Source organism: Thamnophis elegans, chromosome 5 (genome assembly GCF_009769535.1).
Source record: "Thamnophis elegans isolate rThaEle1 chromosome 5, rThaEle1.pri, whole genome shotgun sequence".
NCBI lineage: Eukaryota > Metazoa > Chordata > Lepidosauria > Squamata > Colubridae > Thamnophis > Thamnophis elegans.
In genome coordinates, this window is record NC_045545.1 from 30,171,550 (window position 1) to 30,189,830 (window position 18,281).

At 39.4% G+C, this 18,281-nt stretch overlaps 1 protein-coding gene across 1 annotated transcript in view; it reads left to right on the forward strand.

Annotated features, from left to right (window-relative positions):
• Nucleotides 1-13,275: 13,275 nt before the first annotated feature.
• Nucleotides 13,276-18,281, forward strand: part of DAB1 (DAB adaptor protein 1) — a 119,042-nt gene continuing 114,036 nt past the window's right edge. The window contains exons 1-2 of the mRNA XM_032217831.1: nucleotides 13,276-13,289; nucleotides 15,672-15,846. Coding sequence (XP_032073722.1) covers nucleotides 13,276-13,289; nucleotides 15,672-15,846 — 189 coding nt within the window. The remainder of the gene's footprint in view (nucleotides 13,290-15,671; nucleotides 15,847-18,281) is intronic.

The following is an 18,281-nucleotide window of genomic DNA, read 5'->3' on the forward strand; positions in this document are numbered from 1 at the left end:
GGGGGAGTTGAACAATACCCCTAATTCACCTCTTTCACAGTATATCTTTTGCCCAACTACCATATTTTTGTGGCCCTTCAGATGCTTCTGTTCATCGAATCTTGAAAATTGACAGCTATCTTTTTCTTTCCTTATTTATACCCTGTCGCCCAAGAAGGGGAGGAATGTACTGTTGTTATTTTCATTATTTTTCTGATGACTCTACATCCCTCAGTCTGAGCGAGAGTAATGCTTCATACTTAACTTCTAAATATACATCAGAAGTTTAACATGGCAGAAAGTAAGGTTTTAAAAGAGTTCCTGCTATGTTTTTCCTCCTTTGCATCTCTGAAGGGTAAAAACAATTTCCCATTGTACATTGTATAAATGGTGAAGGGAATGCTCATGTTTACAAATATGCATAGATTTATTGCCTTGATAACACTATTGAATAACCACAGTTGAGCTAGATGTTAAGTATTATTAAGCTCCTTAATAAGACTTGCTTTCACAACATTCATTGCATTGTATTGTCATTACATTCAGACTACTTAAATTGATTTATCTTTTTGTTTTCTGCATTGCAGTAAGGGACAATTAATCTTCATCAGACATAGGCTGTGTTTCTTTTTAAATGCATCTTGACTTTATGGGCTGCACTTAGCTACTCAAACTTTCCCTGATATTGCAATATTATGTATGATTACATGGAAATATATACTACTAAAGATTATACCATTTCCTCTAAATTTCCATGAAAGCATGCTGTATGGTCTTTTGTTTTTCACACAAATAGCTTAAAATGAGGTGTGTCTCTATATTTCAAATGCTTTTTCTGTGTCACAGGAAGATAAATGATGTGTTCAAATCCACTGTGCCCAACGGGTTAACAAACAGTTGATGAAAAGGCCAAACTGATAATAGCTTTTAGCTGAGCTGATGTTTCTATGAATACTCATATATCTTTAACTTGGAAGTTGAACATTAAAAATACTTAGTGAAGTCTTGAATAAGGGTGTGTAATGTATCATTATCCTTTCCTTCATTAATCTGAGAAGTATGTGAGTGACTCTTCCTGTATATTTCTACTAAATATAATTTCCCACTGAAATTTACTTTAAAGTTCAATCAAATGCAATTCACTAAGAGGTCATCCGAATAAATTTGCCCTCTTGTCTTAATTATGATTCATCTTTCAGCTATTAAGAAATAATTTAATCAGCTATTAGTCTAACTTAAAAAATGATGAAATGTACATGTTGGCTTTCTTAGAAAAAAATAGAAGATATAAAATTACAGAATAATAAAAAACAACAACAGATATATGTACTGTGAAGGATTAAGCTGATTTATATATGAAGATGAAGTCTGCTGTGATTGCACTGTTTCAATAAAACAACTGATTACAAATAAACATGGAAAAATGTATTGTTTGACTATAGTGCCATTATTTTATTATTTTAAGTGCTAATCGTACAAAGGGCTATAAAAGCTCTTGAACAGAATTTACTGTGAGTGACAGTGCTAAATGAAACGGAAGCACTGCTGAGATGATAATCTGATAACTTGATACAGTTCAGGTATCACTTATTCACACACAAATATATATATATATATATACTTTTTAAAAAAATGGAACTGTGATGGAATTTCAATAAAGCTCTGAAATAAGTGTTTATGTATACATTTATTCATCACAAATTGTCTTCTTTAATTCAGTGAGAATTTGGAAATTTTTAAAAACAAACAAACCAGGAGTAAATTCAGTTGGGTTAATCTTCTTTAAATATAAATAAATATGCACTTTCAACATGTGTACCCATGTAGATGTTACATAAATAATAAAAAGTTTCCCATTGCTTGCTTCAAAAGGAGGTTTTAGAGATATACTGAGGGCATTGAGTTGATACTTATTGCTTAGTTATGCACCTTGAGTTTGAAGCAAATGTCAACTACTTTCTAAGGCAAATAAAAACCTAGATTACATTATCAGACAGGTCCTAAGAGAAAGTCTTGTAAAGAGTGAAATAATGCTCAGCAAATATTTAAACCTATATATTATAATCCCTGCACTGTCTTAGATAATTATAGACATTAATTAAGTAAATGCACTTGTAAATATAAAACTATATGATTAGGTGTTTTTGCAGTTGAGAAATTATCTGATGTATTATTCAAGCATGCATATAATCTAAATAGTACATAGCAGGGGCGTGGAGTCAGGGGAGGCAGGGGAGGCGGGGCCTCACCAGTGTCATGAGGAAAAGAAAAGAATTTTTAAAATAATTAAAAAGGCTAAGGTAGTTGCTGCCAGAGTCACAGTGTCTCTGAGTCTGCTTAATGCTAACTGTAGGGGGAGGCGAGAGAACTATGGGCCTCCTTTGCATAAGGAATTTTTCACCTTTTAAGAGTTAAGCAAGGGTTAAAAGGCAAAATATTCTGTATGCGAAGGAGGCACATGATTCTCCCGCCTCCTGATCTGGGAGCAGCAAATCATGCCTTGGCAGCCTTGCTTAAGTAAGTTGCTTTTTTATTTAATTTTTTACACTTTCATCATTGTGGGCGGACAAGAGGAGAGTTGAAATCCACAGCTGGAAAAGGTATGTGGATCAGACGGAGGGAGGGGGGGATTCAAAATTATTTGTAATGTAAGTAATTGTAATTTGTTTTTATTATGTGTGTGTGTGTGTGTGTGTGTGTTTACCCGCCTCTGCTGACGCGTGGGCTGGCACATTTATTTTTATTTTTTTATTTTTTAAAGCCATGCCGCCTCAGCCCACCATAGAGCGAAACATGTCCTGTTTTGTGGCACTTTAAAGTGCATGCCGCCGCCCCGCTGTATGGCCAGGGCGGCGGCATGCACTTTAACGTGCCAGCATGCCTCCTGGCCACAAACCAGGGCATGTTTTGCTGTATGGCGGGCCGAGGCGGCATGCACTAAAGTGCTGGCATGCCTTCTGGGCCGGCCATTCAGCATGTCCCGCTGAATGGCCGGCCTGGAAGGCATGCCAGCACTTTAAAGTGCATGCCACCTCGGCCCGCCATAGAGCAAAACATGTCCTGGTTTGTGGCTGGGCGGCATGCACTTTAAAATGCCAGTGTGCCACCCGACCACAAACCAGGATATGTTTCGCTGTATGGCGGGCCGAGGTGGCATGCACTTTAAAGTGCTGGCATGCCTGTCCGCCATAGAGCAGGCTTGTTCTCTGCTTTAAGGGGGCTTTGAGTGGGAAGGGGGGCTCTGTTTGGCTTTCCCCCCTCTCCTCAGGTGCAGCTGGGGTGAGGGGGGTGGATGGCGCATGCACACACACTATTCCGGCTGGTGGGGGGGGATGCAAAATGCCACAAGGAAAATCCTGGCGCGCAAGGGTGGGCGGAGGCAGGGGGCTCTGCCAACGCCAGCCGCTGCTGCCCCTCTTCAGTGCTTCTGGTGTGCAAAGCTGTTCGGGGAGATTATTCATTTCTTGCATTCAGATGCTTGGCTTAAAGCCCCCCGCCACCCCCCCTCACCCAGCTATAGCGAGCGAGTGCACGCTCAGAGAGGCGGGCTCCGAGGCGAGCCCTCCAATCCTTATGCGGTGGGGAGATGAACCCGCAGTTTGTCCTACCCCCCTCCCCAAGTGGGTGCCCTCCTCCTCCTCCTTTCCTTCAAAGGCAAGAGGCGGGCAGGTTTTTTTTTTCAGAGCGGCTTGGATCCTGCCTAGATTGGAGGGGTGGGGGGAGGAGAATATAGAGGTCCTGCCCGCTTGCCTCACCGGCAGTGAACCTCACCACATGTCACTGGTACATAGTTTAAAGTTCACTTGCCCTTGATATTTTAAGAGTTCAGTTGTAAATGCTGATCTTAGTCTCACAATAAATAGGAGTTTTTCCCTCTGATAATAGCTTAGATTTTAGATTTTCATCTAACTTGAACTCTGCATTAGTGATATTCCTGTCTCATCCTTCCTTAATATGCTGGAAAATGTAGATGCAATATCGCTTGTATTTTCTGCTTCTCCGTTTTGATCAGTCTTTCCCTTCCCTGCTGACAAATCTTCTGATAATCAAAATTACCTCAAAAGTTAATTCTAGCACACTATGAAAGTTTTTGATTATACATTTCTGTTTATGGTAGAGAAAATTAGACTTCATGCATATCAAGATATGTAATTGTATTTCGATAGGGAAAAGGTGATGAATATAAGTCTATGTGGAAATGTTTTAATTAATATTAATTATTACTACAGCCACTATAGATATTTTTTAATTCCTATTTCTGTCCTGGGACTTAATTTATGTACAGTTCATTGCATTTTAATTAGATATTTCCAATTGGTAAGAATTACTCTTACATGCTGGATCTATAATATAAATTCAGTCCCATGTTTTGGAAGAAATTAACCTATAAAACTTTCAAATGTTGTGGCCATGGTGTCCAAAGGAGATCTTCCCATATAACATCATATTTTTCCTGTAACAGTCCTAAAAGCATAATCAGAAGCCTTTTTTTAAATCTGTTTGTATGTTAAATTAAAGTGATGGATGCTTAGAAGCAGGCTTTTTACTAATAGTCAAACAATACTTTCCTAACTTAATACATATTTAAGTACAGAAACCCATGACACTTCATGCTCTTTCAGTAGAAATTCAGTATGCACTCAAAGACTTGTAAAATGCCATTTGAAAGACCAAACAGGTATAGGTAGTCAACTTAAAACCATAAATAAGCCCACAATTTTGGTCATACCGTGTGATGTTCACCCAATTTTGTGCCCAATTTATGGAGTTTTGCAGTAATTGTTAAGCAAATGCTGCTGTCATTATGCAAACTTTATGGTCGTTAAACAAACCCTTCCTTCGCTGTGGCACCTTTTTTCCCCAGAAACTGGAAATTAAAAAATGGCAAAAACTTCATAAATCATGTTCACAATGACTGTGGGATGTTGCAGACAGCTGTATTTCCTCAAATCTGTTTTGATGCTTAACACAAAAATCAATATTCAATGGTAAAATCCTTTATAAGCTTTTGAAATACATCACTTCAGTAGTGAGTTCTGGCCAGTACGCCCTGATACGGGTGTACCAGTGCCTGCTGGGAGCAGCAGGCACTGTACCAGAACGGTGCTGCAGAGGGCCCGCCCGCCCTCCTTACCTGTATTTGACCCAACCAGGCCATTTGTGTATGTGCATGCAGCGTACGATTCCTGCATGATGCTCCGCCAAGTAGCTGGAGTGTCGCAGGACAGTGGGTGTGCATGCGTGCGCAGTGCACATGGTGGACGCCTGGCCCTGTCGCAGTGTACCAGTTGCGACGGGATCCAGAACCCACCACTGCATCACTTGAATCTTTGATTGTAGATTCCTTATGAAATGTTTGATTTGGCTGTCAACTAGACCAGTTTCCAATTAAAACTAGCTCATTTTATTTTGCTCAACTAGCTCCCAACAAACAGAGATAGAATACATCTGTAAGTATAAATGTCTCCGTCTGCTCTGGATTGCTATTGTTATAGGAAGTTCAGCTACTTCCTCCAGGCATTTTCTTCCTTGGAGACTCTCAGAAAAAGAAAACTATGTATGTATCAAAAGTGATTTTGGAAAATGCATAAGATTGGCAGAAGTACTAAGAAGACTAGACTAGCTGGCAGATCAGCTTCCAACCTTAAAGTTGGCTGTCTGTGACTTCCAGGCAGCCAGCTACATTGTATTGTAGTGTGCATAATGACCATGATATACATTTTCACAGTTCCACTTGTGCCAATATAGTGTATGCATGTATGTACATCTAAAAAAAGAGTGCATACTTGTGTATAAATGTCTTTGCTTATATATGTGAACACACAATCACACAGGCACATATACTTATTTTAAAAATATGAAAACATGATTGACTCACTCTTTCTTTTCTCTTACTCTCCCTCCCTCCCTCTCCCCCCTCTCTCTCACACACACAGACACACACCTAAGGTATTTGCTGCAACCCTGTTTCATTGTCATTCTGACTCTGCTTTAAAAATGTTAATTGCCTCCATGAAAATGCAGTGTTTTATAATTTGGCAGTTTGTGCCATCGGACCGTAGTTTTTCTATAGTTTCAAAAAGAAATCATCTCATGATTACAACTCAAATATATGATAAATTGTGCTTGGGCATAATTAGATAGGTTAGTGTCAACTTGTAGAATTTTGATTGCTATTAACTTTGTTGGCGATATCATTATATATTCATATTTTTACAATTGGGGAATTTTCCTGGGTGCTGCTTGGAGAGTTCAAGCATGGCTTAAATACCGCCAATCTGCCCAGGGCTGAGTTAAAACTTAAAGCCACACCTCTGGTGCTGATTATTTCCCAGGTTTTTTGAATTCAGTCAGCCCAGTGGACATGCTTTGAGTTTCTCTTCAGTACTTCCAGATTGCTTGGACTCTCCTTTATTTCCTTTTGTGTTTTTTTGTGTTTTTTCTTCCCTCTTCAATTTCCAGCATGGTGAGCAGGCTTGGTGAGTTCCTTTCCTTTAAGGATTCCCTGGCATTTCACCCCTTTTAGCCTCTCTGATGTCCTGGGCTCGCTCGGGCACCCTGAGGCTACAGGCAACTGCTGGAGGAGGCGCGTGAGTCGGAGCACCAACACAGCACGATCGCAGCAACCCCGCTGCGATCTATCTCCCCGCTGAGCTATCTGTGGCTTCTGACCATGCTTGTAAAGGAACAAGCAGCTTGTGCGGAGTCTCAAGACACTCCAAGAAGGGTGGGCGGCCATTTTGAGTAGGTCAGAGTTATGGTGGCCATTTTGAGAGGGCCCAAAGTTGTGACTGCCATTTTGTTTGCCCTAAATTTCCCGCTCAAACTTGCCGCAACTGCCTGATTGCCTGTCTCTTGCTGGTTGTGGTCTGGAGCTTCCTGCCCAGTCATTCCGGCAGGTTTGCAGCCTCTCCATTGGACTTTCTACAAAAGCGACAGCAGGGGCTTGTGGATTCATAGGTCACTCTCCGGAGTTACTGGCCTGCGTGGTGCTGGGAGCTTCAAGGCTCACACCCATCTCACTCATTCCTTAAGGTCTGCTGAGCCTTGCTTGACCTTGCCTTCAGTGTCTCTTTGCTAGAGCGCTAAGCACCCCACCAGCTGTAGGGTGGGTCAGTTAGGCATTGCATCGCCAGATTCAGCCATGGCAGACCAGGCCCCTGAGGAGCCATAGCCAGGTCCATCCACCAGCAGAGCCCCTACCAGACAAGCTGGCAAGGCAGCCAGGGAGGCAATTAAAGCAAGCAAGCCCTATTCTAGGCAGGGAACCAAGCAGCGTTCAGGCCTAGACAGGGATGCCCTTAGGCACCAGAAAGCCTTGGAAAAGCAGTTCTCCAAGGCCCAACAACAGGCCCAGGCTTCCAGGCCAGTTTCCCCTGGGGATCAGTCACCCAGGATCCAGCCTGGACAGGCACCACTGGTATCTAAAAGCGAGGATGAGGGCCAGGAACTTTCCTCTGTGGCTTCCCTTGCCATGGCAGGTTCTCAATGGCAGACCGAGCAGATCTATTTGCATGCCCATCCGACCCTGAGGAGGATTCAGTTCCGATAGGTCCATTTGCACCCCAACAACTGGCCACTCAGCCCTCCTCTAGGGATCACCCTTTGGAAGATTGGGGACCCAATTTTTCAGTGGAGATGCAGGAGGTGATTGCCAGGGCTATATCCCATGGGATTGAGGCCGGCATGTTGCAGCGGGCTAAGTGCCCGCGTAAAACCCATCCACCCCCGGTCCCAGGGTCTTCTCAGGATGTTGCCCAGGCCCAGGCTCCTCAGTCTCCGCATTCCTCTCTGGCCAGTGAGGATTCAGACTGGGACCAGAGCCTCAGTTCTCAGGAGATGAGGCCACCGTTCCCGACAAACCTGCATTCTCTGGCCTCTTTAAGCATGTTCACTTCAATACTATTTTGAATAAGGCCAAAGCCTCGACCCATTTGGGTACTAGCACCCCAGCCCCAGTTGTCCCCGCTCCTGAGGACCTCAGTGAAGGACTCTTTGAGGAGCCAGAACCAACACAGGAAATTGTGCTAGTTCCAAAATTATTTCTTAATGTAGTACAAAAGCAATGGGCACAACCAGGTACCCTTGCTACTCCCAGAAGAAGTACAAGAAGTGTACAAGAAGTTGTACACAGTGGATGCCTGGAGGACCTGCTAAAATTGCCTCCCATGGATGCGCCAGTGGCGGCATTCACTTCCTCCTCAGTGCTCCCCCCCAAGCTATTAGAAGGGCTCAAGGTGGAGGATAAGAGCGCTGAAAATGCCTGCCACAAGACTCATCAGGCCGCAGCTTGGGCCATCAAGACTTCTGTCTCTGCATCCTTCCTGTCCAGGGTGGCCCTACTATGGTTGAGGCAGCTTCTTGGTAAGCTTCCGTCTGGGGACACCAAATTGAGACAGGATGTTAACAAAATTATTGCAGCCACAGAGTACACTGCTGATGCCACCCTAAACACTGCCAAATTTGTGTCTCGATCTCTGACTTATAATGTCACCCCCTGACGCCTTTTATGGCTCAGACACTGGAACACAGACATGCACTCCAAGTGGAAGCTCGCCTCTGCTCCTTTCAAAGGTGGTAAACTATTTGGGGAGGCCCTTGATCCTGTCCTCATTGAAAATAAGGACAAAAAGAAGGTCATGCCTTCAGTCAATAAGAAGTCTGATTGCAAGGGTTCCCAATCCTACAGGAGGCAGTCCTTTCGGAACACAGCAGCCATCTACCTCTGGTTCCTTTCAATGTCTCTTTTCCCAGGGCACTGATAGGCCCCAGGACTGGCAGCCCTTTCATGATAGGGGCCGCCAGCAGTCCTTCTCTAAATGTCCCTATCGTGGGTGGTCCGGCTCCAGACACTTCAGGCAATATAAGTGACTATCAGCGGACGGCTCCCATCAGAGGGCATCTACAGCTGTTCCATGCCCAATGGAGCAGATTATATCAGACCAGTGGGTTCTTCAAACCATACGCATAGGTCTAACGTTAGAGTTCCTATCCACACCTCCTCGACACTTCATCCAATGCCTGACCCCCACCTCCCCAGTCAAGAAGGCTTTCATGGAACAGGGGATCCTTCATCTCAGGGAAATCAGGGCCATAGCACCGGTTTCACCAGGCCAGGAAAGGACAGGATTTTACTCCATCCTCTTCCTTGTTCCCAAGAACTCCGGGTGGGGGTGAGGGTGGAGGAGGATACTAGATCTAAAAAAGTTAAATCGTCAAATAGAGTACAGGAGGTTCAAGATGCAGTCCCTTCAGTCAATTCTGGGCTGCATCAGGCCGGGAGATCTCTTAACATCTATAGATCTCAAAGAGGCCTACCTCCACAATTCCATTCACAAGGCTCACCGCAGGTTCCTGAGATTCTTTTATGCAGGCCGCCACTACCAGTACAGGACACTGCCATTCGGCCTGTCATTGGCTCCACGGACCTTCACGAAGATCCTAGCTGCAGTGGTAGCCATCCTAAGATCACATCCAGTGTGACTAAATTGTTACCTAGATGACATTTTCATCCAGTCGTCATCACAACAAGCGGTGCAGAACCTGCAACACACGCTACGCACCCTCCAACAACATGGTTTCTCCATAAACACAGAAAAGAGTCATCTCACACCGACCACCAAGCTGCAGCACCTTGGTGCCATCATCGACACCATGAGCTGACAGGTCTCCCTGTCTCCGGAATGGCTGGCAAGCATCAGAGACCAGGTGTTACAGGTGCAACAGTCATCACTAGCATCGATCGCACAGTTGTTCCAGCTCCTGGGCAAAATGATTTCGTGCCTGTCAATAGTGCCTTGGGCACGCCTTCATTCCCGACACCTAAAATGGTTCCTCCTGCCCTTCCAGAGGGCCAACCAAAGCAGTTCTCAACAGCTGGTCCGGTCTCACCAAAAGTATGCCAGTCCTTTCAGTGGTGGCTGTCCCCCACTCTTGCGAAGGGCACCCTTTTCAGGGAACTGGACGGTCTCACCATCCCGACGGACATTGAATGCTACTTGTACAACAGTGTTTTCCTGTTAAAAATGTTTCCCAATGAAATATACTGGAACTTTGTGTGAAACATATATTTATAGCATTTTCTTCTTCTTTAAGAAACAGTAATACAATTCTCTGCTATTCTGTAAAACAGAATGAAAATGAAAACTGTTTTTTTAAATTTCGCACATTGGAAACATTCCAAAGTAAAGTTTTTCAAATTTGGCAATATCTGACTAGGGAATTCTGGGACTTGAAGTCCACACATTTTTAATTGCCAAGTTTGAACAGCATTGCTAAGTATCCCCCTGCCCCCATGCTCTTAAAAATGAATTCTCTATAGCCACAGGGAATTACCTAATCAATGCCTTGTCCACACCAATCCTCATCACTCAAAAAGAAAAAAAAAAGAAAAAAAGAAAGAAAACCCTTGGAGAGAATGTGTGGAGACTCAGAATCTGAATTTATTGTGATAACTTTATCTCACTGTGCCTTGGTACCCAAATTTGGCACACTTCCCTAATGATCATTAAACATTTCCTAGACCAAGCATTAGTACTCAGATATTAATTCACTGGTTTGTATAAAATAATTTGCTGACTGAACCAACTGTGAAGTGAAAGAATGATAAAACTAAGCACATTGTCAGACTCAAAGGTCTTTCTACCTGTCAACAAATGTTGTGATTAAAAGAATCAAGAACAATGAAGAATCACTCTGGTTTTAGCAATTCATTGAATTAATTATTTTTAAACCTTTAATCATCTCCCCATTTTATCATTTCACATAAATTATAAAACCAACTAAGTTCCCTCCCTCTCTCCTTTCCTTCCTTCGTGTTAGAGAAAAATCAGAGTTTCATGCTCTGCCCAATCTGAATGAATTATGGCACATTGTCTCATAGTATTCCAGTTTCACTAAAATGTCTTATGTGCTAAATTTGCTCAGAGTTATGCAGTGGGATTGTTTATTAATCCATATGTTAATTTAATTTTTATTACCTAGCCTGCAATCCTATGTGCATATACCTCAAAAGAAAACCCCAAGGAAGTAAGTGATGCTTACTTCTTTAGAAATTTATGTAGAATTTCCCACTATAAGTGTAATTTTCATGCTATGTGCAATGAGTAAATGAACATTTTTGCTTAAAACACATAGCCAGGGGGAAAAGGGTTGCCCTGGTTTAGTTTGCAAATTTTAAAAAAATGGAAATAATATTCAAGGATGGGTTTCTTTTCTTTTGTTTTATAGTAGTTGCCTGTTAAGGATTAAGCAGCCATGTGTGATTCAGTAGAAAGCTACATCACTTCTTGTGTCAGAGGAGAAATGTTTCCATATGATACAAACATGTGTTAAATGAGAACATTACTTCGCTACATGATTAGTTAATGGCAATGTTTCATATGTATATCTTTATATGTTTTATATGTATAATTGCAGATTTTAGCTAACCTTCAACATAAAGTTGGAAGAATACTGTATTTCATAATTCTGATAGTTTCATTAATAGCTGTATCATCAGAAACAGGACTTCTGAATTCCACAAATATGTGACAACAAGTTAACTTGATTTAGATATAAATCTAATTCTGTACATTTACAGCTCAAGCAGATAATCACTTGAGATCTAAAATATGTTTTGCTTTTTCAAAAACATTCAAGGAAATTTTGCCATCGATCAAGAAGGTGTAGTTGGACATGAAAAAGTGAGCAGAATCTGAGTTTGAATATAGGCTCCAAATATTGTTTGAGGAATCTAATACAAACTTGTAGCAAACATACTTGAACATTTCAGAATGTCCGCTCTCACATACAATGGCATATTATTATTATATTCACAATAATGTGAAATCACAGCTGCAAGTTATTTAGCTACTATTGACTTTTATATACATTGAGTTCTTCACAAGAACCAAGGATACAGAATAACAGAGATGGAAGGGATGTTTGAAGTTTTCTAGTCAACTCTGCACAAGCAGGAGATCCTATACCATTCTGGACAAATGCCTATCATAATGTATTGGTGTAGTATATGTGTGGCTCTATGCAATGTGACCTTTTGTGTATTGACAGATGTCAATACACATATTTTCTAAATGCCATACAACATTTTTGGTATGGCAACCAGTGTGGTGAAAACTATTGGTACCTCATGACTGGTTTATGCCATAGTATTTCAGTTTCATTTTACAATTCTTGATATTTTGTGATCTTCTCCAATTCTTTGCCTTCTCTTCTTTATCTCCTGGTATTGCCGTATCAATCACCTACATTTCCAATCATCACACAGTGAGATCAGTGTTGCTCTTAGATCATTTCTGATCAGCTGCAGAAGATCGTATCTTGTAAAAAGATGTAGAGAAACGTGTTTCCATTTATACTCTAAAATTTAAGCCAATTTAGTTTCATTTCTCCTTTTTGCCAAATAAAGAGTGCGACTGGAAAAGACTTGCAAATTCTTGGACTGTGGTTATTTATCAATGGATTTAATCAGTGTTATATTTTCTCCCTTTTTAAAATCTGCAGTTGGCATATATAGTACTTCCTTCTTCCAATTTTCCTCTCAGCAACTTTGTAAGGTTATTTGGTAGCGAGAGAATGACTGGCCCCAATTCCACTTGTGAGCTTCTGTGGCTGAAAGTATTCTTTGTCTTTCTAGATTTAGTCCCAACATTTTAATCACTTCTGTAAAATGGGATTATATGTTATTCTCTCTCCAAAATAGTCTTGTTCCACTAACAAATGAGGAGCAGTTATTGTAAAACTAAAGAAACATATAAAATTATATATTTGGTGAATAGCATATACTATATAATGGCATTGGAAAACTGAAAATTGTTAAAACAAGGATTTACCAATTAAGTTTTATTTATTATCACATAAACAAATTGAAACATGAATGTTTACAGACAAACTACATGTATAATATAAAGCATTGTTGTGCATCCAGATGTGATTTTTTTTACTCCTCAGAGCATAGTGTTGCTAATGTTCCTTTATTGTTCTTATGTCTGACTAGTAACATCTGCCTCAGCATTTCCCTCCCACATAATTTAAACATTACTTACAGTTTCTGACTAGTAATCAATGCACCATTAGTCTTTTAGATGATATTGTTCAGGAGCAGGTGGGCACAATCATTTGATAAACTCAGGGCTAAACCCAGTCCTTTCAAGGACCAAGATAGGTGATAACTTGTTGGTGTTGTTTAATTGCTTTTAAATTTGTAAACAACTGCCAATATTTTAGGCTACCTTATTCTTTCCCACAATGAAAATAGAAAAAAAAAAGATGTATAGCTGCCCTCCCCCAACAAAAATGACGATAAGAAGGTACATATTTAAAACTTTAAAAGATAATCTAATACTTATGGATTTCAAAATTGTGGAAAACTATTATAATTGCTAGCTGAGGTTTTCAACAATACTGAGTATGGATTCAGAATAACATATATTTTCCTTTGTAGATTCTTGCATTTTGAGGAGAGATTAATGTTCATTAAAGTTAAGCTTGGAGATATTAGATAGCTTTAAATATGTCCATGTATAAGGGCAAAGGTATGTGAACTAAAGATTTTTTAAAATGTATGTTAAAATATATAATGATCACATCTTCTCTGTGAAATATTGATAGTTTAAATATGTCTTATCTTCTGCATTCCATTTTATCTTATTTAAACAACAAATAGATAAATGTTCTTTAATTTAAAAACACTCCTTACATTCAGTCACTTCAGAAAGTACATTTAGAGCATATCTTTGTGGTAAAGTCTACAGCTGCCCAAGTGTGAGGATTCTCATTCATCAACTGTAACAAGTGACAAACAGATCCAACATTGGTATACCTGGATTAACATGAATGCACCAAAGCTCACTTGGCTAACTCCTGCTAACATTAGTTTTTTTTTTTTAAATAAGTAAATGAGTAAATACATACTTTTTAATCTGTCATTCTTTTTTTGATAAACTAGAAATAACACAATAGGCATATAAGGACACACAAGGTCTAAGGGATTTATGGTTAAAAAGTGAAATAAAATAAAAGGTTTTGAATTTTTATTTAATTTATTTATTTAGATCCCCACCTTTATTATTTTTATAAATAAGACAAGACAGAAAACATACTCAACACACATTTTTCCTCTTATTTTCCCACAACAGCCCTGTTATGTGAGTTGGACTGAAACAGAGTTACTGGTCTAAAGTCACCCAATTAGTTTTCATGACTAAGGTCGGACTAGAATTAACCTTGTGCCTTAACCACTAGACCAAACCAACTCTTTATTCCAGCAACTGAAATGTAACCCCTATCTAGAGTGAAATCAAGTTTAAATTTCTGTGACTTTTTCTCTTACTCTCATGGCATAACAGTTTTGGAACCAGTCCCAATGTAGAGGTCAATTTCTACATTTCCATTGTTTGGGTAACAGAGTTGTCTAATTTCAAGATATTTTCTTTTGATATGGTGAGATTTAATTTGCTGGGGTATAGCTAAGTGGTTTGGACCCTAACAAAATGTTTTCTGTTACCATCTTTTAGAAAGACAGCTCAGTTGCAAACTACAGAAATAACTTTCCTTTCTCCATCACTATCCCATATTTTGTGATTTGTTTCTGTGTTTTAACTCTATACCTGGCATTTTGAATTCATTCAAAGCATGGTATTCTCACATGGCTTCATACATAATTTGGAATGGATTCCTTCTCCTACCCCATATCCAACACCTTTACTTGAGAAGAAACAAAAATGTGTAAAATTGTAAACATTTACTTTGACAGAGCTCAGCTTTTGTTGACTATGTGTTAATGCCTGTGCAGGGTTGTTATTGTTGATAATAGCAAGACAGTGGTGTGTCAGTGCCTTCTGGAATGTTTTAGGCTTCCACAGACTTATTACCCTGGCATTTCTAGTTTTCTTCCAATTCAACTATTAACAAGGTTCTTCATTCTATTTCTTCCAAAACAGAAAAACATAATAATAATAGTAAAACAAGAAATTACATTCAAATGCAAGCTTCATCAGATCTGATATAAATATGAAAAGGACTTTATACAAACATATTCACGCTGCTTTAAAAACTTGAATGTATAGGACCCAACTAAAGAGCAGTTAAGACATAATCTGTGTTTTGAACACAAAATATTTAGCATGTCAATGAAGGAGTCTGGCTGAAAACCAAGAAATAGCAGTATGTGATTTGAATAACAATATTGGTAATTGGTAAGACCCACAAAGATCTAACAATGTCAAATCACAGATTTTACATCCCATTTAGACTGTGTTATTATCAAACAAGGATTATATATAGTAATTTAGTCTAAAAGAGAAATATTTTGCTTGATTTGATAAACTTAATGATGCCAGAACTGTATTAATTATTGGTCAAAAGTCACATCTAAAATAAACTAGTCATAGATTTATCAAATCAAACAAATCTGTTCTTATATAATAAAAAGAGAAAAGATACATCCTTTGATATTATGTCTTTTTCCATGTATTAATTCAGAAACTAGCAATTAATTTAAAAGTGTAAGTGGCTTTTATAGTTTCATTGAGAAATATGACACACTATTAATTTTTTTACTACTCCCCTCTTTCCATTTGATGTGGCCAAAACAAGAACAACAGATGGAAGTGATGCTTGTGGATGCAATATATCTGTATAATAAATTTAAACTTGATTATAAGTATTTAACTTTTGATATTTTTATACAGCTGTGAGGCTTACAAGTTTATATTTCTCTTTGCAGGTCAGGATCGCAGTGAAGCAACTTTAATAAAGAGGTTTAAAGGTGACGGTGTGAGATACAAAGCAAAACTCATTGGGATAGACGAAGTCTCTGCAGCACGAGGTGACAAGTTATGTCAAGATTCCATGATGAAATTAAAGGTGCTGTGAAAATACTTAAATACATATTTTAAATGCTAATTATAATGTTTAATGTATGTATGTAATCATGTGCGCATGTATGTGTAATTCTAATTTATATGACTTAACTTCGAAGCCACCTAAACATTGTTTGAAATAAGGATGTAAATCTTTTGGGACAAGGTCTTGAAGAGAATGATAGGATTTTTAACTCTTTGAAGTAGAACAGTTTCTTTACAATCCAATTTCAAATCTTGAAACAGCATTGGAATGCTATGTATGTTTAGTGAATTATCTCTTTTTGGACATAAATAGAAGTTCCACCTTTTGGATTTGATATTGGCACCTTGCTTTACAGCTAAAATTTTACAATTTAGCTGTAGTAATTATGTTATGTGATATAATTTAGAAATTTAGGCTAATTATATTAGCTGTAGGAATTAAATTATGTGATATAATTTAGACATTTTTCCTTGATTCCATGCAATTTGTGTTTTGGAATGTACAATCTTTTGTATTAGCCCATCATGTATTTTATAGTCTCTCTCTGAAACTGTAGGTGACATTTTTCTCAGTCAGGTAACACCATGCAGGTAAGATAGTCATATATTCATGTAATCATAGATGGTATGTTGATCCTAAATGGAGATAGATTAATAAGAAGATAATTCTTAATCTCAAAATTATATGTTCATGTTATAGCTATTTCTTTCCATGACCCCGATTAATGTTAATAATAAACAGATACACAGCCTGGTTGAGATTGAGCAACATGTTTGTCAAGCTTTCCAAAGAACTTAAAGTACTTTTTGACTTATTTCTGATACTTGAGGTTCAAACCTGTGTGGCTTTGTAGCTAGTAATGTCACCTAATATCTTCCCTTGGTTCATTACTTATAATAATTCCTTATAGACAAGATTAGACAATAGTACACCATGCTCCCAAAATGAATAATATACAGGTAGCCCTATCTTAACAATTATTTGTTTAGCAATTCTTTGAAGTTATGAGAGTGCCGAAGAGAGGTGGTATTCAGCAGATTCTGACCAGTTCTGGAGAACCGGTAGTAGAAATTTTGAGTAGTTCAGAGAACCAGTAAATACCATCTCTGACTGGCCTTCCCCCATCTATTCTCTGCCTCCCGAGTTCCAGCTGATCAGGAGGAATGGGGATTTTGCAGTAACCTTTCCTTGGAGTGGGGTGGGAATGGAGATTTTACAGTATCCTTCCCCTTCCACGCCCACCAAGTCACGCCCACCAAGCCATGTCATACCCACCAAGCCACGCCCACAGAACCGGTAGTAATAATTTTTGAATCCCACCACTGGTGCCGAACAATGGTAATTACAGGCAGTCCTGAACGTTATGGCCGTTGCAGCACACCCACAGTCTTGTGATCAAAATTCAGGCGTGAGTCCTCACAAAGGACAAGCAACTGTTTCAGCTGGACACACTTTATTAGCAGCAGCAGTAAGAAGATGATGACAGTCACCTATAGCTAGTGGGGTGGTACAATAAGCGGCAGCAACAGAGAACAGAAATGGATGTAAATCAATAGGTGGGGGGAACTGAAACAGAGATAAGGAAGGCAGGGCAGGAGAATTGCGAGATCATTGCCTAACAATGCTGCAGTCCTGCAAGCTAATTGCCATTGCTATGTGGTTATGAAATGTTTTGCCTAATGACCATCTCACTTGACAGTAGAGATTCTAGTCCCAATTAGGATCATTCAGTGATGACTACCGCTATTGTATTGTGTATAGATGGTGTAACAGGAATGTTATTGAATATGATTATAGCTTTCTTATGACTTGGTTTTGCAGCGTGTGTATGAAAGCTACATCTTTGCCTGAAAATTGGAGTAATGCCATCATTGTTTTTCTATACAAACAGAAAGGTAGCAGGAGTAAATGTCCAAGCTACAAGATTTTTCAGAAATCTGATTAGAAGGAATAAGTGAGGAGGCAATGAATAAATATAGGAAGTGCTATGTAGCTCTATGGGAGACCATGAGTTCTTGTTCTGATGTGATCAGCTGGGTGATTTAGACTAGTTATTCTTTCCCTAGGAAGATGACACTGGTAAGCCACTTCTAAAAATCTTACCAAGAAAACATTTCTCGTTAATCACTAGGAGTCCGGGTTGATCCAGTAGACCGTAACAACAAAAATGTTCATCTCCTTCATCCCACCGACCTTCCTAACAATTGATTTGCGAGGCTATTGACTATCATTTTCATTTTACTAGAGATACATAGAGCTAGGTGTGTGTGTGTGTGTGTGTGTGTGTGAGAGAGAGAGAGAGAGAGAGAGAGAGGGAGAGGGAAGGGGAGGATATAAATATGTGAAATACCTAACTGAGCAAATTTTATTTAAACAGATAGATATGCCATGAACTATTCTTGTTTTAAACAATATCAGATTCTGTGAATATTAATTTATATAAACAGAATAGA